Source organism: Nannobrachium achirus, assembly GCF_963921795.1.
Source record: "Nannobrachium achirus genome assembly, chromosome: 3".
Classification (NCBI taxonomy): Eukaryota; Metazoa; Chordata; class Actinopteri; order Myctophiformes; family Myctophidae; genus Nannobrachium; species Nannobrachium achirus.
In genome coordinates this window covers 39,564,081-39,589,732 of record NC_137812.1, presented here as the reverse complement: position 1 = coordinate 39,589,732, position 25,652 = coordinate 39,564,081, and the positions used below count along the sequence as shown (strand labels likewise).

The 25,652-nt window shown below is 41.5% G+C and overlaps 1 protein-coding gene across 1 annotated transcript in view; it reads left to right on the top strand.

Annotated features, from left to right (window-relative positions):
- Nucleotides 1-2,124: 2,124 nt before the first annotated feature.
- dlc1 (DLC1 Rho GTPase activating protein) overlaps nt 2,125-25,652 on the top strand; it is a 129,344-nt gene continuing 105,816 nt past the window's right edge. Inside the window, exon 1 of the mRNA XM_080722891.1 lies at nt 2,125-2,234. Within this exon, the coding sequence (XP_080579017.1) occupies nt 2,205-2,234 (30 nt within the window). The 5' untranslated portion in view covers nt 2,125-2,204. The remainder of the gene's footprint in view (nt 2,235-25,652) is intronic.

Sequence of the window (25,652 nt, the reverse complement as noted above, 5' to 3'; positions counted from 1 at the left end):
GTTAATGGTTGGGTAAGAGAAGACTTAATGAATAATAATAATAATGTATTTTATTTTTATTCCACTTTTCATTCACAGGGTATCTCTGCCACATATACAGTAGTTAAAAACATAAAATCAATCACAAAAGGTTAAAAACAGGGTTAAGCACAAAGGGATATGGCTGACAGTATCTACACAACAATTTAACACGGAAAGGCCTTCCTAAACAGAGAGGTTTTTAGACCCGTGCCTCAGGCCTAAGTTCTCAGACTTTCACAAAGGAAGTCGTTATCTCACGGAGGCAATGGGGCTGTAAAGGAGAGGAAATTGTCTGAATTCTGTACGTCTGACATCATGCAACTCTCCAGCGTAGATCGCAGTACAGCATGATATCATACTTTTGTGTCTTGACACCATTTTGGATTAACCCATTAAAACTGGGGAAAGCATCTCATTTTAGCTATTTTGGAAAAATCTTGAACATTTGTGCAAATGTTTGAAGTGATGGAGAGTTGGTAACCAAATGGACCCTTATTAGCTCTTTAACTCTCAAGAGTGTAACATGAAACCAAATGGACCCTTGAGGGGCCATAAGAGTTAAGAGTTACAGTACATGAAGTCTACACAATTAGAGAGTGTAGAAGAATTGTTATTTTGATCGACGTTTGCCTGTTATCTCTCCTATGGTACCTCATCAATACAGCATGGAATTGTGGACAAAATCTTCTAAGTCTTGGGTCTGAGAGGCGAAATCATCATCAAACGGTGGTCCGCGGCTCAAACGCCGAATAAATAATGGACCTTGATGTGAAAAAGGTTGAAAACCACTGAGTTAACCCATTTAGGCCTGGAATTATTTGATACTTAGCTATTGAAAAATAGCAGATATACAAGCTCACAGCACGGCACTGAGTGCTGCGCTGCGAGCTTGTAGATCTGCTATTTTTGAAAAATCATGAAAATGTGTGCAAATCTTTGAATATATCTTTTTCATATTCTATGAGATATGGAAAAGGTTGTTAAGCGGTGGTTCTTTCTGTCCAGACCTCCAGGGAGGAGCGTGAACATTCCCACCTGGACTCCATGGTGCTGCTGCTGATGAAGCTGGACCAGCTGGACCAGGAGATCGAGAACGCCCTCAGCACCACCTCCTCCATGGACAGCACCCCCACCCTGCGCAGGAGACAGCTCAAGGTATAGAGACACCTGTTCCCCAAACACTGCCTCGGGATGACACACCCCATGTGTGGGCCGCGGTTAGCCTGATTTGTCCACTCTGAGAGTGGGCGGGTCTATGGGCTGGAACCAGGCTAGGTCGCGGTTACACATTTCTGTGTCCCTTAATTTTTTGTTACCCACGTTTGGTTTTTAATTATCATTTCAAAGCATTTTCAAAAAACATTCCCCAAAAAGCTAAGATTTTCATGAGTAAAAACAAATGCAAGGATTTTGCTAAGTAATTTGCCATTTCAAGATGGCCCCCAAGTACCAGACTGCCACTATCCTAGATTTCTAGTGCACGGATCAATTTTTAGTGCACGGATCGTGCACGCCCATGCACCATATATGCATCATATGTGTAGTACTTTTTAACAGCTTTCAAACAAAAAAATCCGCTTGGAAATCCGTTCAGGCATTCATGAGTTACAAGCCTTCAAAGTCAGACAAAACAGCCATTTTTGACATTTTGAAAGATGTGTTTGTTTGTTATGGGGCTACACATGCAATTTCACAATTGCGATCATGCCTAATACATTTGAATTTTTTTTTTTTTTTTCAAAATGGCTTCCAACTCGGGAAACTCGGGCTCTGGCAGCCTGGGACTACTGTAATAACTCGGGAAACTCGGGCCTTGGCAGTCAATGAGTTAATAAATAAAATACAAATCTAAGAAATTCCATAAATTTGAAAACAAATCATTAAAAAGTAGTGAAAATAGCCGATCTACAAGCTCACAACGCGGTGTGAGCTTGTAGAACTGCAAGTGTTCATGCGATCTTTCTGTTGTTGTTGTTGGTCTATTTCTTTATGTGTTATTGATGAAAAGAAAGATATACATCCTAATGCCAAGTCAGCAAGACAACTGTCAACTCTGTATTGTGTCTGTGCAGGAGATGGAGTCAGGATCTGTGCCAGGGACTGGTACCTCTGAAGGTACCAACCCTCCACCCCATCATGACGTTTCTTCTCCTATTACCATCACGTCAGGATCTGCGTCAGTCATGGGAGCCAAACCCAAGAGTGTCAGTGGGGTAAGAAACAACTTTAGTCAAATCACTTATTGATACTTACACAAGCATTGTTTATTTCTTCCAGTCCTTTCCTTAATGCCATACAGATTTGATTAATTAGTGTTTACCAAAAGGCTGCGCTCTATAGCCTCAGTGCCTTTGTGTCCTTTTCTACGAGGTGTTGGTCATTTTTGAGCTTTAAATGGTGTTGAAATAATTTAAAATAAAACTCCCAAAGTTATCTTACTGATATGTTAGCAATAGTCCAATACCAGTTAAACTGGATCGCTTGTCTTCTTGCTGGTCTTCTTCATCACTGTTTATTTAAGGTTGCCCTAGATAATCTAACTCATGCTACAATACCTATCCTGACACAGTCATGATGTGATACATTGCACACAACTAGCTTCAATATACATTTTCCCTCTGATGATATGAGCTTCACCAATACTATCCCCATGTTGGATATTTTGAGCACTATCATGGTTCAAAACACTGGGAGGACCTGCTCACTCACATGCACATTCATACAGCCTCTGAGTTGTAGGAATGTCGCTCTGCACTTAGGGCTTTACCCCAGCAGACGTTAAACTCTATAATTAGCTGGGTCCAGGGCTCTCAAGCCCCTTTGTCGTAACAAAGGGGTCAAAAGGGGGGTCTGGGAGGTCAAAGGACAGAGCAGAGAGGGGGACATGGTTCAAGAAAGACCCTCACTTGCTCACTTAATGACTTTTTTCGGTCCTGCCTTGTCATTGCCCTCGAACACGGGCGACAAAGTCAACGAGACGCGGCAGCAGGTGGATTGATTGTTCCCGGAAGTCGCTTTTGATGAATCACTATTTCTGCTACGTGGGACTTAAAAATAAAAATGATGCACGGTATTTTGAGGCACTTTATCTCATGTCGTCGTGATAAACAGTAGTAACAAAACAAAAGTCTGGACAGGATGTTTCTGTCCAAGAACAGTCCGTTATCTTGGTGGAACGCAAATTTGCAACCGGTAGACACATCAGACTTTTTCCTTGGAAAGTGACATCCCACATTCCTGTGTTATCTCTTCTTTTTTGTTAAAGATATGTTTTGGGGCCTTTCTGCCTTTATTGATAGTAGGTAGGTAGACAGGAAACAGGGCGTGAAAGATGGGGAGTGACATGCGGCGAAGGTCGTCAAGATCTGGACTCGAACCCGCAACACGCTGTCAGGCATCAGAGCCTATGTGGTATGCGCCTGGACCGCTAGGCCAGCGGACGCCCCATGTTATCTCTTCTAATTCCTTCTTCGCATTGTTTCATTTTGATTCGGTGCCACAATTATTGCCGTTGTCACAGAAACGGATAGCGTCTCACTCTTTCAACAGAGGCAATCAGTGAATTCATTCTAAAGTCTACAACAGAGGTCTTCAACATGGGGTCCTCAGAGTTACTACAGGGGGCCGCCAAGCTTTTGTGTTCCACTATTCTTAGTGGAACATTAGCCAAAAAATAGCCCATCTACAAGCTCACAACGCCTCGCAGCGCAAGGCGTTGTGAGCTTGTAGATCGGCTATTTTTTGGCACAGATGATTGGTGTAGAGGGAAAAGAAGAGCAGACTAGTAAGTATTTACAATTCAAGTGGTTACATTTACGAAAATACACATTAATCCAACCTACACTGATCATACTGTGCTGTCAAACAAGTGCTGTATAAGAAATCGATGAACATCTGCAACACAATTTTATACAATATGTAGCGGGGGTCCCTGCTTCATCTCTCTCTCAGCTAAGGGGTCCTTGGCCTGAAAACGTTGAAGACCCCTGGTCTACAATGTAATAAGACTTGCGTGAATACAGCTGAAATACAACTGATCTGACTGATACATATCTGATATTATGTATCCAATCATCTGCATTTCAGAACTTCCATTGTGTAGGTCCACCTAAGCGGCTTCACCAAGCTAGAGTAAACAGCTTTCACTGTGGCTAATGGACGGAGCACTAACCAAAGCCTTTTACAGTGGACGCCATGTGGGACTGATTGAGGGAGGCCAAAGGAATGACGACCTTATGAAGAGGCTTCTTAGAGGTTAATAGTTGTAAGGGACTATTCAGTCTTTTCAGACTTGAAGTGTTGTGACGCCCACTTAATCTCTTTAGACAGTCAGCATGGTTCGCTTGACTGATGCGGGCAAATTGACCAGGCGTATGTGAATTGGATGTATAGAACAGTGGTTTTCAAACATTGTCATGTCAGGGACCCCCAAAATGATACGTGTTTGCCTTTGCGGACCCGCATCTGAAAAGGTCTTGTGCCAGGGACGTCAATAAGAGAAAATGTGTGTAATTAAAATGTGCAAACTTATAGCGCAGTCTACAATCTCACAACGTGCCACAACATGACCCGTAGATCGTCTATATTCAAAGTATAACATTTTGTTTAAGAGCAATATAGAAGTACTCTGTTACAAGTAAAAGTCTAGAATTCAAAATTTAAAGTACACATGTATTGGCATGTACTTAAAGTACCAAAAGTAAAAGTACTTACTATGCAGAATGTCCCATTTCAAGTTTTCAAATGTATACAACAGTTTCGTCCATTTTCAAATTGCCGAATGTATATTGGGTTGAAGTGGTTAATGTATGTTTAGTAGTAACTAGTAACTAAAGTTGTCAAATAAATGTTGTGGAGTAAAAGTACAAGTATTGGAAATTGGAAATACTCAAGTAAAGTACAAATACCTCAGAATTTTACAGTACATAAGTAAATGTACTTAGTTTCTTTCGAACACTGCTCTTTTCTGTCTTTCTTTCTCTGTATCTATCTTGTTGGATGGAGCATGAAGAGACCGGATAGGAACATTTTCCATTACAGTGCTATCACACATACGCACGCGCACGCACGCACGCACGCACGCACACACACACTTACCCACTCACATCGTGGGAACGCAAGAAGGCATTACCCTGTGGGAATACTTATGGGGATATGCTGAGAGTGGGAATTCCCTCCCACTTGCCACAGTATTCACCCCTGCAACCTCTGTAATCTAATGTACGTAATATCTCCCCTTTAAAATGGCTACATGTTACACTGTAAAATCTGCAGTGGTAGTTGATCTTACTTTGTGTACAAATGTAACAAAATGGACCAGGGACCTCTGGTCTGCCAGCCAGTGTGACAACTGATTTTGGACCATGAGGACTTAAGCAGTGTTGACAAACAAATGTAGCTTCTTTAAAAAAATATATTGTCAGTATTAGCCACAACACGTGGCATCTGGTGACATCAGCAGCAGTAGTGACTGTGAGGTCTAAAAAGATGGTTTGTATCCTGTCTGTTGTATATGTATGATTAGATTAAACCTTTTAAAGCTGGAATCTGGAACATTTTTTAATGAATAAGATGTTCATCAATCTGTATGGTGTAGAGCAGTGGTTCCTTTTTAGCTTGAGACCCAGAACTAGTGAAAATAGCCGATCTACCGAATCTAGCCGAAGCTCACAACCGTTTGTGTGCTTCTTCGTCTTCTTTTTTTTTTAATGGATTTTCTTAGATATTTGTAGTATTTATTTATGATTTTATTTATTTTTTTCTGAAAAGGTTAGATCAATGTTTTGAAATAACGTAAAAAATATAGGAAACTTTAACCGATTAAAATGTTTTAATTTACTCGTCGTGACCCATAAAAACTTGTCAGTGACCCACAAATGGGTCCTGGCCCAGTGTTTGGGAAACAGTAGTGTACGTATGCATGGATTGGAGACAAATGCACATAATGTGAGGGCCACGTAGCGGCCCAGACCTCTAGGACAATAGAACTTGTGCATTTACAGTGGTTGGGGGTGGTCTCCCTGTTGTCTGGTAGGAAACCTGCTGGCTATAACAGCTACTGCCTGAAGCTACTGGTCTCCCCTGGCTAAGCAGGGATGCCTTTTCATGACAATATGAACAACTGGCTACTGTAGAGCAGTTAGTAATTTATGAGAATTCCACGTAGTCAAGCTGAAAAAATTGGGCCTCATTTGTTCGTAAATAGTTTGTAAATAAAGTGTGTGTGTCTAAATGCGTCAACTGAAAATAAAAATAAAATCATTTGAATTTGCATCCTGTCTTGCCTATAATATGCTGCCTATAATTTCTTTCTTTTTTATACAGTATGTGTTGACAAATGTTGGGCACATAAATGTGCACACAAAGTGTTTGAACGCTTGTTGTCAAGCCTCGTCTACTTGCATTCTTGCACGCCTGCAACGATCAGCAGCAACACCTGTCCCTGCGTTCCGTCTTAATCCTGCTGTTCTTTCTGTTATGTAATCCTGATAAGTGCACGGCAGTGGTGTGTGTGTGGATTTGACTTGTCACGAGCAGACATTCTCTGGGCATGTGTCACACACACGGGCTATTCTGGCCTTAGGTGTCAGTTATGAAATGAATAATGTAGAGTGTTGGCTCTGTGCTGTTGTATTTGGTACTATTGTTCTCCTTGAGCATTATCCCTAGCAGGTGGCTGTTATTCCTTGGGCTGAGTGTGGCTAGCTTCTAGCGGATGTTGTGCCACAGCAGGTGTCTCTTTCCCATGGTGGATTGCTATTCTTTGCCCACGGTGTTTGTCTTGGCAGGTTCCTATTACTTGCTTAGTGTAGCAGGTGTCATGTATATATGTTGTTTTGGGGGCGGATATCCACACCATAATGCATTGTTGTGGTGCAACAGGTGGTTTGTTCATGGTTTATGGACTGATATTTTTGTCTCTTTATTATCCTTACATAATGAGCATTTTCCGTGTCTTTTTGGTTTATTAGTGGCCAAGGCCACGAAGTGGCAATGCCTTGGCCACTCATTGTTATTGGACTTCATCACTATTATTAGTGGCCAAGGCCACGAAGTGGCAATGCCTTGGCCACTCATTGTTATTGGACTTCATCACTATTATTAGTGGCCAAGGCCACGAAGTGGCAATGCCTTGGCCACTCATTGTTATTGGACTTCATCACTATTATTAGTGGCCAAGGCCACGAAGTGGCAATGCCTTGGCCACTCATTGTTATTGGACTTCATCACTATTATTATTATTATTCCGCCACTTTTTCTCTAGCGGCTAGACCGTGCAGTCGCTTTTTACGAAACTCGGCAGTATGGCAGAGGACTATGCCAAACGGCTAAAACGCGAAGCTCGCAACAATCGGCCAAAGGGTGGCGCTGTAGGAAGCCTTCGAAAGTGCAAACTTTGAACTGGTGTAGCTCATGCCCTGTTTCAGGTACAGCAATGAAACCTGTATACACTTATGCGTCTCCTCATGCCGAACAACTTTTACGCTCTGACTTTTGACCTCTGACCTTTACCTCTCCCACAATTTTGAATTATATGAAAAACAGTCAAAATCTATCTCCTCCTGGGATTTTCGCGTAACGTGCGCAAAACTTTTTTTACATGAACTTTGGACCAACACGGTCATCGCACAGCGGCCGGATTTTCTTTAAAGCGAAACATTATTTTTTAATAATTAACCGTATAATGCAGTTTCATGCAAATTATTCTTCTGCCTCTAAATCATACATGCAAAGTGACACGTTCATGGCAGTATGGCAGAGGACTATGCCAAACGGCTAAAACGCGAAGCTCGCAACAATCGGCCAAAGGGTGGCGCTGTAGGAAGCCTTCGAAAGTGCAAACTTTGAACTGGTGTAGCTCATGCCCTGTTTCAGGTACAGCAATGAAACCTGTATACACGTATGCGTCTCCTCATGCCGAACAACTTTTATGCTCTGACTTTTGACCTCTGACCTTTACCTCTCCCACAATTTTGAATTATATGAAAAACAGTCAAAATCTATCTCCTCCTGGGATTTTCGCGTAACGTGCGCAAAACTTTTTTTACATGAACTTTGGACCAACACGGTCATCCCACAGCGGCCGGATTTTCTTTAAAGCGAAACATTATTTTTTAATAATTCACTCAATGTTGCAGTTTTATGCAAATTATTCTTCTGCCTCTAAATCATACATGCAAAGTGACACGTTCATGGCATTTGGCAAATATGTCGAGGGTTAGTCCAAATATCACTGAAAGCAATCTTACTCCAATTGGCCAAAGGGGGGCGCTATACGAAGCGTTTGAAAACTCAAACTTTAAAGGGGCATAAGTCATGCCTCGTTTTGTTTGAAGACATGCAACTTGCTTACACGCGTGCCTTGACTCAAGCTGAAGACATCTGTGTCTTTGTTAAGTAAGCTCCGCCCTTCGATTTTCCGCCTTTTGGAGCAGTTCGTAAAACACTTAAACTATCTTTTATTCCGGAACTTTCGCGTCACGTGCACAGAACTTTTTTTACATGAACTTTGGACCAATATCTAAAGATCTGTCAGATCGGATTTTTTAAAAATTGAAACATGCTTTTTTAATAATTCTATCAACATTGCAAGTTTTATGCAAATTATTCTTCTGCTTCTAAAACAAACATTTATCTATCTAGGTCGTCCTCAGACGAGCCCTCCATCGTTGTTTCCAGTCATCTCGGTTCTCCATACATCTGGCCAGCTCATTGGTGTTCTGTGTCCCTACGTCTTCCTTGAGTATGTCCACGTATGTTTTTGTGGGACGTCCTCGCGGCCGGTGCCCGTGTGTTGGCTCCCACAGTACCAATTTGCTGGCTGGAAGCTCCTGGTGTCTTTGGCAGTGTAATATTTTTTGGCAAAGTAATATTTTCTCACTGTGCAGAGCTGTGCATAGCTCACATGGTAAGGCCTTTGTCTATCATTCCAGAAGTCCCCTGTTCAAGCCTTACCTCATGCATTTAAAATACATTTTACAACATTTTGCCGTGAAAACCCTGGTACTGCAACTGAACATGGCAACCCGACCAAACATGGCAACCTTCTTAAGCAAGGGTATAAATAGTGGTTGAGTTGAGGCCACTCCCCCCCTCTCAGATTGTTTGAAGCCGCATGGTGCTGGTGGTTGCTGCTACTCACTGCTACATTATGCAGCAGCTGCAGGTCTGTACACTGTTCATTATTCCAACAACTATTCCAATTTCTAACAGTTTCATTCATTATACTTACCCATACTATAATTTGTCTTTTAGATTTACCTCACCTGAACATACCTACCTGATCCACTCGATACACTGGCTGTGTATGATGGAGGAACAATGTGTCACTTGGTAAGCTGACCATGTGCTCTGAAATGTTATGTTGTTTTTGGTTTTGGTATCTAAATGTTAAACGATTTCTTTTGGAATGTAATGCTTGTATGTTAGCTGCAACGTTGATTATTGAATTGATGTATTTTGAGTTTAATGCCAATGCCTAGTTGGGGAGATTAATGGAATTATTTTGTTTCAAGCCTGTAGTGCAGCAGATTATTTGAATTTGTTGTTTTTCTATTCATTTGGCCTTTTTCTTTGATCCAGGCCAGGTTTATTGCCTAGAACTGAATCTGAAAGATGGCGAGCCTGCAGAAAGACTGACACAATCCTGTCTGACCTATGGTTATGGGTAGGAAAAAGCAGCCGCAGTGACACTCATTCCTAGTTTGATTTGATTTTGAAGTAATGACTTTGAGTTTCTTTATAAAGTAATGATGTTTGAGTGCATTCATTTATTCGTTTATTGTTTCAAACCATGCAGGGGAAGCTCAGCCTCACACCTGAAGCCCATCTGACAATCAGCTGACAATCAGTACCAGCTCCCAGATTGCTTCATTGAAGCCAAAGAACGGCAGTGTAAGTGGGTTCATTATTCTGAATTGTGTGGAACGGGCAGATTGAACACCTCTTCTCTAACTTGTGGCTCAACTGTAATTATTCTGAAGCTCACCTCATTTCTCTCTCCCTCCCCCACCTAGGCTGGCTGGGTTCCAACACCCCCCAATTGGAATCCATAGTCTGCTCTGCCCACAGGACAGCAGCCCCATGTGAGCGCCTAAAGTTCCAAGTGTTGACCCCCAGCCGCCTTCCCCTCAACGTTTTTCAATAAAAACAATTTAAGTTTAGTTAAGTCTGACTCTGCTAGCCACTTACAGAAAATAATGCTGCCAAATATTTTGCAATTGCAAATCCTTTGTGTAAATAAACTGAAATTCATACTATTGCATGACTATTTCTTTATCATGTTTCACAAGCATCTGGGTCTACAATGCCAGGGGTGTAAAAGTAACTGAGTACATTTACTCAAATACTATCCTTAGTATAATTTTGAGGTATTTTATACTTCACTTGTATAGTCTTACTTCTAGGCTACTCCAGTAAATGCTCATGCGTTGCATTGCATTGTGAGCTTGTAGATCTGCTATTTTCAAAAAAATTCAAGTTGATGCCAATACCTTCGTACTTTTATTCAGTATTACTATTTATCTCTATATATTCATGTTATTCCTGGCACCGCCCCTGTTATCCTGTTCATATCCTGAAAAAGGCGGGGGCTGAAAAAGCTGTCCTGAAAAACATCATTTGATTTCCTGTTGTCCTTGCATTAAAGTGTCAGTAGTTGGGTTCTGGGTTGCCATGTCTGCTTATAATAAGCAATTTGTGTCTCGTTAAGATTTTTATTTATCCAGCCCCCACCATGCAGTTGTACAGTGAAACCCAAAATTCAAAAATGGCAAAAATAAACTTTGCCAAAAATCTAAAAATGAAGAACTCGGGAACGGGAACAAAAGGCAAAACTCAAGAAAAAGGCAAAAATAACAAACACTGCACTAGGCTATGGGGCCCTTGCAACTCTCACTGAGATTTGTTCATCTCGCTCTGCAGCTATAGACAGAAAATCACACAAATCAGTACACAGTATCTCTACAGTGATGTGATAATGACGGATTTGTCCGATATCATATTCTATCTAATTGGCTAAAATTGAATTCCAAGGTTTGCAGGATTGCTCCTTTTTGAACAAATTGTCTCAAACGCAGCCTGCTATGTGTGTGAGATTTTGCACACACATTCCCACTAGGCCAAGGAACAGATGCCACCCTTCTCACATTGGCCTGTTATAGAGTCACCAGTGGGCCAAAAAAAACACCTGACCTGTTCGGAAGAACACTGCTTCTAGTTTCTCTTTGATGTCTTCTTTGCTTTCCCTTGATGCTTTTGCCTTGGCCACTTTATCGCTGCTTGCAGCTATATTTATTATTATTATTATTCCGCCACTTTTGCTCTAGCGGCTAGACCGTGCAGTCGCTTTTTACGAAACTCGGCAGTATGGCAGAGGACTATGCCAAACGGCTAAAACGCGAAGCTCGCAACAATCGGCCAAAGGGTGGCGCTGTAGGAAGCCTTCGAAAGTGCAAACTTTGAACTGGTGTAGCTCATGCCCTGTTTCAGGTACAGCAATGAAACCTGTATACACTTATGCGTCTCCTCATGCCGAACAACTTTTACGCTCTGACTTTTGACCTCTGACCTTTACCTCTCCCACAATTTTGAATTATATGAAAAACAGTCAAAATCTATCTCCTCCTGGGATTTTCGCGTAACGTGCGCGAAACTTTTTTTACATGAACTTTGGACCAACACGGTCATCGCACAGCGGCCGGATTTTCTTTAAAGCGAAACATTATTTTTTAATAATTAACCGTATAATGCAGTTTCATGCAAATTATTCTTCTGCCTCTAAATCATACATGCAAAGTGACACGTTCATGGCAGTATGGCAGAGGACTATGCCAAACGGCTAAAACGCGAAGCTCGCAACAATCGGCCAAAGGGTGGCGCTGTAGGAAGCCTTCGAAAGTGCAAACTTTGAACTGGTGTAGCTCATGCCCTGTTTCAGGTACAGCAATGAAACCTGTATACACGTATGCGTCTCCTCATGCCGAACAACTTTTACGCTCTGACTTTTGACCTCTGACCTTTACCTCTCCCACAATTTTGAATTATATGAAAAACAGTCAAAATCTATCTCCTCCTGCGATTTTCGCGTAACGTGCGCGAAACTTTTTTTACATGAACTTTGGACCAACACGGTCATCGCACAGCGGCCGGATTTTCTTTAAAGCGAAACATTATTTTTTAATAATTCACTCAATGTTGCAGTTTTATGCAAATTATTCTTCTGCCTCTAAATCATACATGCAAAGTGACACGTTCATGGCATTTGGCAAATATGTAGAGAGTTAGTCCAAATATCACTGAAAGCAATCTTACTCCAATTGGCCAAAGGGGGGCGCTATACGAAGCGTTTGAAAACTCAAACTTTAAAGGGGCATAAGTCATGCCTCGTTTCGTTTAAAGACATGCAACTTGGTTACACACGTGCCTTGACTCAAGCGGAAGACATCCTTGTCTTTGTTAAGTAAGCTTCGTCCATAGATTTTCCGCCATTTTGAGCAGTTTGTAAAACACTTAAACCCGCTTTTATTCCGGAACTTTCGCGTCACGTGCACAGAACTTTTTTTACATGAACTTTGGACCAACATCTAAAGATCTGTCAGATCGGATTTTTTAAAAATTGAAACATGCATTTTTAATAATTTAATCAATATTGCAAGTTGTATGCAAATTATTCTTCTGCCTCTAAAACAAACATTTAAAGTAATATTTTCTCACTGTGCAGAGCTGTGCATAGCTCACCTGGTAAGGCCTTTGTCTATCATTCCAGAAGTCCCCTGTTCAAGCCTTACCTCATGCATTTAAAATACATTTTACAACATTTTGCCGTGAAAACCCTGGTACTGCAACTGAACATGGCAACCCGACCAAACATGGCAACCTTCTTAAGCAAGGGTATAAATAGTGGTTGAGTTGAGGCCACTCCCCCCCTCTCAGATTGTTGGAAGCCGCATGGTGCTGGTGGTTGCTGCTACTCACTGCTACATTATGCAGCAGCTGCAGGTCTGTACACTGTTCATTATTCCAACAACTATTCCAATTTCTAACAGTTTCATTCATTATACTTACCCATACTATAATTTGGCTTTTAGATTTACCTCACCTGACCATACCTACCTGATCCACTCGATACACTGGCTGTGTGTGATGGAGGAACAATGTGACTTGGTAAGCTAACCATGTGCTCTGAAATGTTATGTTGTTTTTGGTTTTGGGATCTAAATGTTAAACGATTTCTTTTGGAATGTAATGCTTGTATGTTAGCTGCAACGTTGATTATTGAATTGATGTATTTTGAGTTTAATGCCAATGCCTAGTTGGGCAGATTAATGGAATTATTTTGTTTCAAGCCTGTAGTGCAGCAGATTATTTGAATTTGTTGTTTTTCTATTCATTTGGCCTTTTTCTTTGATCCAGGCCAGGTTTATTGCCTAGAACTGAATCTGAAAGATGGCGAGCCTGCAGAAAGACTGACACAATCCTGTCTGACCTATGGTTATGGGTAGGAAAAAGCAGCCGCAGTGACACTCATTCCTAGTTTGATTTGATTTTGAAGTAATGACTTTGAGTTTCTTTATAAAGTAATGATGTTTGAGTGCATTCATTTATTCATTTATTGTTTCAAACCATGCAGCGGAAGCTCAGCCTCACACCTGAAGCCCATCTGACAATCAGCTGACAATCAGTACCAGCTCCCAGATTGCTTCATTGAAGCCAAAGAAAGGCAGTGTAAGTGGGTTCATTATTCTGAACTGTGTGGAACGGGCAGATTGAACACCTCTTCTCTACCTTGTGGCTCAACTGTAATTATTCTGAAGCTCACCTCATTTCTCTCTCCCTCCCCCACCTAGGCTGGCTGGGTTCCAACACCCCCCAATTGGAATCCATAGTCTGCTCTGCCCACAGGACAGCAGCCCCATGTGAGCCCCTAAAGTTCCAAGTTTTGACCCCCAGCCGCCTTCCCCTCAACGTTTTTCAATAAAAACAATTTAAGTTTAGTTAAGTCTGACTCTGCTAGCCACTTACAGAAAATAATGCTGCTACAATATTTTGCAATTGCAAATCCTTTGTGTAAATAAACTCAAATTCATACTATTGCATGACTATTTCTTTATCATGTTTCACAAGCATCTGGGTCTACAATGCCAGTGGTGTAAAAGTAACTGAGTACATTTACTCAAATACTATCCTTAGTATAATTTTGAGGTATTTTATACTTCACTTGTATACTCTTACTTCTAGGCTACTCCAGTAAATGCTCATGCGTTGCATTGCATTGTGAGCTTGTAGATCTGCTATTTTAAAAAAATGTCAAGTTGATGCCAATACCTTTGTACTTTCATTCAGTATTATCTCTATATATTCATGTTATTCCTGGCACCGCCCCTGTTATCCTGTTCATATCCTGAAAGAGGCGGAGGCTGAAAAAGACGTACTGAAAAACATAATTTGGTTTCCTGTTGTCCTTGCATTAAAGTGTCAGTAGTTGACGTTCTAGGCTCTGGGCTCTGAATGTACCTGGGTTGCCATGTATGCTTGTGTCTATAAAAATACTATAGTTGCTTATTGGGCATTCTAATATTTTTAAACCAGTGTGTGAAGTTGGCTGATGGCCTAGGCTCTAAAGAACGGCTTAAGAGAGGTGTTTTAAGATTTTCATTTATCCAGCCGCCTCCATGCAATTTTGTAGCCTACAATGAAACCCAAAATTCAAAAATAGCAAAAATAAACTTTGACAAAAATAGAACTCAGGAACAAAAGGCAAAACTCAAGATAAAGGAAAAATAATAAACGCAGCCCATGGATAGGGCCTTGCAGCTCTCTCGCTGTGTGGCGTGCGTGCATGCGTGTGCGTGCAATATCTTTAAGCAGGGTGCATATGTCTATAGGGCACAGGCGGCTAGACCGAGCCTCCAATATGGCCTCCAATATGGGGTCACGTGCACAAGAAAATATGATCACTCGAAAATTTCAGAAATACTCAGATTACATTTACTCAGATTGATTTCACCACAAGCCTCCAAAATATGAAGAAAAAGAAAATCAATAAAATCAAGGCACTCAGCCTACATAGAACTTTTTTTTTTTTAAACAAACATGGTTAACAGATGCTGTGGCTGTCTAGTGTAGTGGTCAGGGCATGTGCCTTTCATGCAGAAGGACGTTGGATAGAATCCCGCTTGGGGTTGATATGAGCTTAAAATCATGACATTTGGTAGACTTTACAGTTATGGTCTTCATGGCTTGGCAAGGCTTACTATGTACATTAGCAAACTGGGTGAATAGTATCACAGTATTTTATGTCTGTTGCATATAGTATTTTGCATACATGTTGTGTAAAGGTCAATTTGTGCTTTTATCTATAACTCCCCCGATTAGTGTAAAACTTTGTATGCACACTTCCCAGAGGCCAAGGAAAAACCTGTGCCCTGCATTTTTCACATCTGCCACCAGAAGGCCGAAAACACATTCTTCGATATTACTCCTTCAGATTTTATCAGAAAATCCCACAAATCAGTACACACAGTATCTCTACAGTGATGTAATCATGACGGATTTGTCCGATATCATCTAATTGGCTAACATTGAATTCCAAGGTTTGCAGGATTGCTCCTTTTTGAACAAAATGTCTCAAATCATGAACGTAGCCTGCTATGCGTGTGAGATTTTGCACACACATTCCCACTAGGCCAAGGAACAGATGCCACCCTTCTCACATTGGCCTGTTATAGCGCCACCAGCGGGTCAACTTTAGCAAAACACATTTTTGGAACAAAATGCCTCCTGCATGCAACGTACGATTGCCGTGAAAGGCCCAAGAACGCATGGCACCCTTTTCACTTTGGCCTATTATAGAGTCACCACTAGGCCAAAAAAACCTACCTGACCTGCCGAAGTCCTGTTCGGAAGAACACTGCTTCTAGTTTTTCTTTGATGTCTTCTTTGCTTTCCCTTGATGCCTTTTTGCTTTCCTGCTATTTATGCCTTGGCCACTTTATCGCTGCTTGCAGCTATATTTATTATTATTATTATTCCGCCACTTTTGCTCTAGCGGCTAGACCGTGCAGTCGCTTTTTACGAAACTCGGCAGTATGGCAGAGGACTATGCCAAACGGCTAAAACGCGAAGCTCGCAACAATCGGCCAAAGGGTGGCGCTGTAGGAAGCCTTCGAAAGTGCAAACTTTGAACTGGTGTAGCTCATGCCCTGTTTCAGGTACAGCAATGAAACCTGTATACACTTATGCGTCTCCTCATGCCGAACAACTTTTACGCTCTGACTTTTGACCTCTGACCTTTACCTCTCTCACAATTTTGAATTATATGCAAAACAGTCAAAATCTATCTCCTCCTGGGATTTTCGCGTAATGTGCGCGAAACTTTTTTTACATGAACTTTGGACCAACACGGTCATCGCACAGCGGCCGGATTTTCTTTAAAGCGAAACATTATTTTTTAATAATTAACCGTATAATGCAGTTTCATGCAAATTATTCTTCTGCCTCTAAATCATACATGCAAAGTGACACGTTCATGGCAGTATGGCAGAGGACTATGCCAAACGGCTAAAACGCGAAGCTCGCAACAATCGGCCAAAGGGTGGCGCTGTAGGAAGCCTTCGAAAGTGCAAACTTTGAACTGGTGTAGCTCATGCCCTGTTTCAGGTACAGCAATGAAACCTGTATACACGTATGCGTCTCCTCATGCCGAACAACTTTTACGCTCTGACTTTTGACCTCTGACCTTTACCTCTCCCACAATTTTGAATTATATGAAAAACAGTCAAAATCTATCTCCTCCTGGGATTTTCGCGTAACGTGCGCAAAACCTTTTTTACATGAACTTTGGACCAACACGGTCATCGCACAGCGGCCGGATTTTCTTTAAAGCGAAACATTATTTTTTAATAATTCACTCAATGTTGCAGTTTTATGCAAATTATTCTTCTGCCTCTAAATCATACATGCAAAGTGACACGTTCATGGCATTTGGCAAATATGTCGAGGGTTAGTCCAAATATCACTGAAAGCAATCTTACTCCAATTGGCCAAAGGGGGGCGCTATACGAAGCGTTTGAAAACTCAAACTTTAAAGGGGCATAAGTCATGCCTCGTTTTGTTTGAAGACATGCAACTTGCTTACACGCGTGCCTTGACTCAAGCTGAAGACATCTGTGTCTTTGTTAAGTAAGCTCCGCCCTTCGATTTTCCGCCTTTTGGAGCAGTTCGTAAAACACTTAAACCATCTTTTATTCCGGAACTTTCGCGTCACGTGCACAGAACTTTTTTTACATGAACTTTGGACCAATATCTAAAGATCTGTCAGATCGGATTTTTTAAAAATTGAAACATGCTTTTTTAATAATTCTATCAACATTGCAAGTTTTATGCAAATTATTCTTCTGCTTCTAAAACAAACATTTAAAGTAATATTTTCTCACTGTGCAGAGCTGTGCATAGCTCACATGGTAAGGCCTTTGTCTATCATTCCAGATATCCCCTGTTCAAGCCTTACCTCATGCATTTAAAATACATTTTACAACATTTTGCCGTGAAAACCCTGGTACTGCAACTGAACATGGCAACCCGACCAAACATGGCAACCTTCTTAAGCAAGGGTATAAATAGTGGTTGAGTTGAGGCCACTCCCCCCCTCTCAGATTGTTTGAAGCCGCATGGTGCTGGTGGTTGCTGCTACTCACTGCTACATTATGCAGCAGCTGCAGGTCTGTACACTGTTCATTATTCCAACAACTATTCCAATTTCTAACAGTTTCATTCATTATACTTACCCATACTATAATTTGTCTTTTAGATTTACCTCACCTGAACATACCTACCTGATCCACTCGATACACTGGCTGTGTATGATGGAGGAACAATGTGTCACTTGGTAAGCTGACCATGTGCTCTGAAATGTTATGTTGTTTTTGGTTTTGGTATCTAAATGTTAAACGATTTCTTTTGGAATGTAATGCTTGTATGTTAGCTGCAACGTTGATTATTGAATTGATGTATTTTGAGTTTAATGCCAATGCCTAGTTGGGGAGATTAATGGAATTATTTTGTTTCAAGCCTGTAGTGCAGCAGATTATTTGAATTTGTTGTTTTTCTATTCATTTGGCCTTTTTCTTTGATCCAGGCCAGGTTTATTGCCTAGAACTGAATCTGAAAGATGGCGAGCCTGCAGAAAGACTGACACAATCCTGTCTGACCTATGGTTATGGGTAGGAAAAAGCAGCCGCAGTGACACTCATTCCTAGTTTGATTTGATTTTGAAGTAATGACTTTGAGTTTCTTTATAAAGTAATGATGTTTGAGTGCATTCATTTATTCGTTTATTGTTTCAAACCATGCAGGGGAAGCTCAGCCTCACACCTGAAGCCCATCTGACAATCAGCTGACAATCAGTACCAGCTCCCAGATTGCTTCATTGAAGCCAAAGAACGGCAGTGTAAGTGGGTTCATTATTCTGAATTGTGTGGAACGGGCAGATTGAACACCTCTTCTCTAACTTGTGGCTCAACTGTAATTATTCTGAAGCTCACCTCATTTCTCTCTCCCTCCCCCACCTAGGCTGGCTGGGTTCCAACACCCCCCAATTGGAATCCATAGTCTGCTCTGCCCACAGGACGGCAGCCCCATGTGAGCGTCTAAAGTTCCAAGTTTTGACCCCCAGCCGCCTTCCCCTCAACGTTTTTCAATAAAAACAATTTAAGTTTAGTTAAGTCTGACTCTGCTAGCCACTTACAGAAAATAATGCTGCCAAATATTTTGCAATTGCAAATCCTTTGTGTAAATAAACTGAAATTCATACTATTGCATGACTATTTCTTTATCATGTTTCACAAGCATCTGGGTCTACAATGCCAGGGGTGTAAAAGTAACTGAGTACATTTACTCAAATACTATCCTTAGTATAATTTTGAGGTATTTTATACTTCACTTGTATAGTCTTACTTCTAGGCTACTCCAGTAAATGCTCATGCGTTGCATTGCATTGTGAGCTTGTAGATCTGCTATTTTCAAAAAAATTCAAGTTGATGCCAATACCTTCGTACTTTTATTCAGTATTACTATTTATCTCTATATATTCATGTTATTCCTGGCACCGCCCCTGTTATCCTGTTCATATCCTGAAAAAGGCGGGGGCTGAAAAAGCTGTCCTGAAAAACATCATTTGATTTCCTGTTGTCCTTGCATTAAAGTGTCAGTAGTTGGGTTCTGGGTTGCCATGTCTGCTTATAATAAGCAATTTGTGTCTCGTTAAGATTTTTATTTATCCAGCCCCCACCATGCAGTTGTACAGTGAAACCCAAAATTCAAAAATGGCAAAAATAAACTTTGCCAAAAATCTAAAAATGAAGAACTCGGGAACGGGAACAAAAGGCAAAACTCAAGAAAAAGGCAAAAATAACAAACACTGCACTAGGCTATGGGGCCCTTGCAACTCTCACTGAGATTTGTTCATCTCGCTCTGCAGCTATAGACAGAAAATCACACAAATCAGTACACAGTATCTCTACAGTGATGTGATCATGACGGATTTGTCCGATATCATATTCTATCTAATTGGCTAAAATTGAATTCCAAGGTTTGCAGGATTGCTCCTTTTTGAACAAATTGTCTCAAACGCAGCCTGCTATGTGTGTGAGATTTTGCACACACATTCCCACTAGGCCAAGGAACAGATGCCACCCTTCTCACATTGGCCTGTTATAGAGTCACCAGTGGGCCAAAAAAAACACCTGACCTGTTCGGAAGAACACTGCTTCTAGTTTCTCTTTGATGTCTTCTTTGCTTTCCCTTGATGCTTTTGCCTTGGCCACTTTATCGCTGCTTGCAGCTATATTTATTATTATTATTATTCCGCCACTTTTGCTCTAGCGGCTAGACCGTGCAGTCGCTTTTTACGAAACTCGGCAGTATGGCAGAGGACTATGCCAAACGGCTAAAACGCGAAGCTCGCAACAATCGGCCAAAGGGTGGCGCTGTAGGAAGCCTTCGAAAGTGCAAACTTTGAACTGGTGTAGCTCTTGCCCTGTTTCAGGTACAGCAATGAAACCTGTATACACTTATGCGTCTCCTCATGCCGAACAACTTTTACGCTCTGACTTTTGACCTCTGACCTTTACCTCTCCCACAATTTTGAATTATATGAAAAACAGTCAAAATCTATCTCCTCCTGGGATTTTCGCGTAACGTGCGCAAAACTTTTTTTACATGAACTTTGGACCAACACGGTCATCGCACAGCGGCCGGATTTTCTTTAAAGCGAAACATTATTTTTTAATAATTAACCGTATAATGCAGTTTCATGCAAATTATTCTTCTGCCTCTAAATCATACATGCAAAGTGACACGTTCATGGCAGTATGGCAGAGGACTATGCCAAACGGCTAAAACGCGAAGCTCGCAACAATCGGCCAAAGGGTGGCGCTGTAGGAAGCCTTCGAAAGTGCAAACTTTGAACTGGTGTAGCTCATGCCCTGTTTCAGGTACAGCAATGAAACCTGTATACACGTATGCGTCTCCTCATGCCGAACAACTTTTACGCTCTGACTTTTGACCTCTGACCTTTACCTCTCCCACAATTTTGAATTATATGAAAAACAGTCAAAATCTATCTCCTCCTGGGATTTTCGCGTAACGTGCGCAAAACTTTTTTTACATGAACTTTGGACCAACACGGTCATCGCACAGCAGCCGGATTTTCTTTAAAGCGAAACATTATTTTTTAATAATTCACTCAATGTTGCAGTTTTATGCAAATTATTCTTCTGCCTCTAAATCATACATGCAAAGTGACACGTTCATGGCATTTGGCAAATATGTCGAGGGTTAGTCCAAATATCACTGAAAGCAATCTTACTCCAATTGGCCAAAGGGGGGCGCTATACGAAGCGTTTGAAAACTCAAACTTTAAAGGGGCATAAGTCATGCCTCGTTTTGTTTGAAGACATGCAACTTGCTTACACGCGTGCCTTGACTCAAGCTGAAGACATCTGTGTCTTTGTTAAGTAAGCTCCGCCCTTCGATTTTCCGCCTTTTGGAGCAGTTCGTAAAACACTTAAACCATCTTTTATTCCGGAACTTTCGCGTCACGTGCACAGAACTTTTTTTACATGAACTTTGGACCAATATCTAAAGATCTGTCAGATCGGATTTTTTAAAAATTGAAACATGCTTTTTTAATAATTCTATCAACATTGCAAGTTTTATGCAAATTATTCTTCTGCTTCTAAAACAAACATTTAAAGTAATATTTTCTCACTGTGCAGAGCTGTGCATAGCTCACATGGTAAGGCCTTTGTCTATCATTCCAGAAGTCCCCTGTTCAAGCCTTACCTCATGCATTTAAAATACATTTTACAACATTTTGCCGTGAAAACCCTGGTACTGCAACTGAACATGGCAACCCGACCAAACATGGCAACCTTCTTAAGCAAGGGTATAAATAGTGGTTGAGTTGAGGCCACTCCCCCCCTCTCAGATTGTTTGAAGCCGCATGGTGCTGGTGGTTGCTGCTACTCACTGCTACATTATGCAGCAGCTGCAGGTCTGTACACTGTTCATTATTCCAACAACTATTCCAATTTCTAACAGTTTCATTCATTATACTTACCCATACTATAATTTGTCTTTTAGATTTACCTCACCTGAACATACCTACCTGATCCACTCGATACACTGGCTGTGTATGATGGAGGAACAATGTGTCACTTGGTAAGCTGACCATGTGCTCTGAAATGTTATGTTGTTTTTGGTTTTGGTATCTAAATGTTAAACGATTTCTTTTGGAATGTAATGCTTGTATGTTAGCTGCAACGTTGATTATTGAATTGATGTATTTTGAGTTTAATGCCAATGCCTAGTTGGGGAGATTAATGGAATTATTTTGTTTCAAGCCTGTAGTGCAGCAGATTATTTGAATTTGTTGTTTTTCTATTCATTTGGCCTTTTTCTTTGATCCAGGCCAGGTTTATTGCCTAGAACTGAATCTGAAAGATGGCGAGCCTGCAGAAAGACTGACACAATCCTGTCTGACCTATGGTTATGGGTAGGAAAAAGCAGCCGCAGTGACACTCATTCCTAGTTTGATTTGATTTTGAAGTAATGACTTTGAGTTTCTTTATAAAGTAATGATGTTTGAGTGCATTCATTTATTCGTTTATTGTTTCAAACCATGCAGGGGAAGCTCAGCCTCACACCTGAAGCCCATCTGACAATCAGCTGACAATCAGTACCAGCTCCCAGATTGCTTCATTGAAGCCAAAGAACGGCAGTGTAAGTGGGTTCATTATTCTGAATTGTGTGGAACGGGCAGATTGAACACCTCTTCTCTAACTTGTGGCTCAACTGTAATTATTCTGAAGCTCACCTCATTTCTCTCTCCCTCCCCCACCTAGGCTGGCTGGGTTCCAACACCCCCCAATTGGAATCCATAGTCTGCTCTGCCCACAGGACGGCAGCCCCATGTGAGCGTCTAAAGTTCCAAGTTTTGACCCCCAGCCGCCTTCCCCTCAACGTTTTTCAATAAAAACAATTTAAGTTTAGTTAAGTCTGACTCTGCTAGCCACTTACAGAAAATAATGCTGCCAAATATTTTGCAATTGCAAATCCTTTGTGTAAATAAACTGAAATTCATACTATTGCATGACTATTTCTTTATCATGTTTCACAAGCATCTGGGTCTACAATGCCAGGGGTGTAAAAGTAACTGAGTACATTTACGCAAATACTATCCTTAGTATAATTTTGAGGTATTTTATACTTCACTTGTATAGTCTTACTTCTAGGCTACTCCAGTAAATGCTCATGCGTTGCATTGCATTGTGAGCTTGTAGATCTGCTATTTTCAAAAAAATTCAAGTTGATGCCAATACCTTCGTACTTTTATTCAGTATTACTATTTATCTCTATATATTCATGTTATTCCTGGCACCGCCCCTGTTATCCTGTTCATATCCTGAAAAAGGCGGGGGCTGAAAAAGCTGTCCTGAAAAACATCATTTGATTTCCTGTTGTCCTTGCATTAAAGTGTCAGTAGTTGGGTTCTGGGTTGCCATGTCTGCTTATAATAAGCAATTTGTGTCTCGTTAAGATTTTTATTTATCCAGCCCCCACCATGCAGTTGTACAGTGAAACCCAAAATTCAAAAATGGCAAAAATAAACTTTGCCAAAAATCTAAAAATGAAGAACTCGGGAACGGGAACAAAAGGCAAAACTCAAGAAAAAGGCAAAAATAACAAACACTGCACTAGGCTATGGGGCCCTTGCAACTCTCACTGAGATTTGTTCATCTCGCTCTGCAGCTATAGACAGAAAATCACACAAATCAGTACACAGTATCTCTACAGTGATGTGATCATGACGGATTTGTCCGATATCATATTCTATCTAATTGGCTAAAATTGAATTCCAAGGTTTGCAGGATTGCTCCTTTTTGAACAAATTGTCTCAAACGCAGCCTGCTATGTGTGTGAGATTTTGCACACACATTCCCACTAGGCCAAGGAACAGATGCCACCCTTCTCACATTGGCCTGTTATAGAGTCACCAGTGGGCCAAAAAAAACACCTGACCTGTTCGGAAGAACACTGCTTCTAGTTTCTCTTTGATGTCTTCTTTGCTTTCCCTTGATGCTTTTGCCTTGGCCACTTTATCGCTGCTTGCAGCTATATTTGTTATTATTATTAGTCTGTCACTGGCCCTCCAGGGGACACTATAGTTTTGCTCTCCACTCCATCCATGCATCGTTCTGTTCTTCTGACATCCAAAGGCCAATGGTGACCAGACTTGTCCTATGGTCATATCTGGGGAAGGCAGTGTGTCGTATAACAAAAGCAGGCCAACGTGGCCTTAAAAAACCCAATCAAAATCACAGCTTCATCTGGTGGTGGACTATGGTTTACCCTGCAATAGATTGTCATGTTATTATTATGAATGTATTCATTCATTCATACAGAAGTAGTACTTGTAGAAATTGTAATTTTTCTAGTTATTGATTGTATTCCCCCTGGGTATATCGTATAGACATTCCACAGATCTTAAGTTATGCAACTGGCATTTTAGCCTGCCTGTTGTGCGAGTCACTATTTTTAGCGGTCCGCGACCACAGAGGATGTGCCAAGTCCGAGAGGTGGGTGGAGGCCTGACCGACTCTGACCCCTGTCCGCCCTCCGCTGAAAGTTACAGTCGGAAACAACAGATCAATCACCTTCAGCTGTGAGCGTTTCCACCAGCGACAGCAGAGAGAAAAGTCCCTGAGGGCCTCCACCGGTATACAAGTCAAAAATTGTTGACCGTCTGTTAAATTTAGCACCGGAGTGTTTTACATGTTATATGCCGTGGCGAAGGCAGCCTCTGACCCAAAGCAACCCTCAGCATCTCCGTCTATGGAGGGCATTCCGTAACGGGACGACCTTTGACCCGTTGTTTGGATCTGTATTCTGTCTCCGAGGCAACAGCGCCCCAAAACAAACCTCCTGCCATCTCTGTTGCCATCTTCTGTCACCGTCGGACGGAGGATGTTGTAACAAGGTGTTAGGATTCCAACCGCCTGGTCTGCCATGTCTGGATTCATAAGGTGTTAGTGGAGATGGACTCGCTGTTTCATTTGCACAGAAAGGCATTGTTTTGTCTCTTGTGAATTACAGAGTGAAGTCCTCAGAGCTAATTTATCCATTTGTACATCTAAGAGTGGACAAAGTAGTTAAAATCAGAGTAAAATATTATTCATTCAGTCATTTATCTGTCTATATTGGGGACAATAGCAATGCTGTGGTGTGCGTGCTAAGGTCACTTGCAAATCTCTGCTCTGTCCTTCCTTTCTGGGTTCCGTTTTGGCAACCTCACAGTCCCCAAACATCCTCTATCACAACCCCACCTTTTCTAGAAAGGACAGATACTTTACTACTTTCACATGGGTGTTGCTGTTGTCCATGCACTGTAAGATCCTCTCAAAGTGTTCAAACTCTTGAGAGTGTTCAAATTCAACCAAAATGGACCTTTTACAGAGCCATTTGGTTCCATTTGCACACTCTCAGAGTTAGTTGTCCGTAAATGTCCATCTGGTTTTCATTTGTATGCTCAGAGATTACAAATTGGATAAATTAACACTGAGGATTTTACTGTGTAATTTCCATATCCTTTGTTTGTATTTTACACACACACACACACGCACGCACACACACGCATGCGCACGTGCACACACACACGCACGCACGCACGCACGCACGCACGCACGCACGCACGCACGCACGCACGCACGCACACACACACACACTCACACACCGTCGTCATTTAGTCATTTATCAAGCCTGTGCGTTGCTATCATAATTATGTTTACCTCCTCGTTCCACCCACATATTCGGTTTAAAGGCTGAAGTGGAGGCCTTAATGACTCAATGAGCTATGAAGCCCAACCACCATTCAAGTGGAACAGGGGGTGCCAGTTGCCAACCTTGTCCCCGGTCACGGCCGAGCTGGTGGCCTCTCTCTCTGTCTCTGTGTGGTGTGATTGTCCACAAGGTCACCCCTCTGCAGAGTACAGCTGCAGGCCAGGGGACAAACAGAGACCAGCAGTTCTTGTGAAAAAAAGAGAAAAAAAAGAGAGGGATGAGGAAAAAAAAGA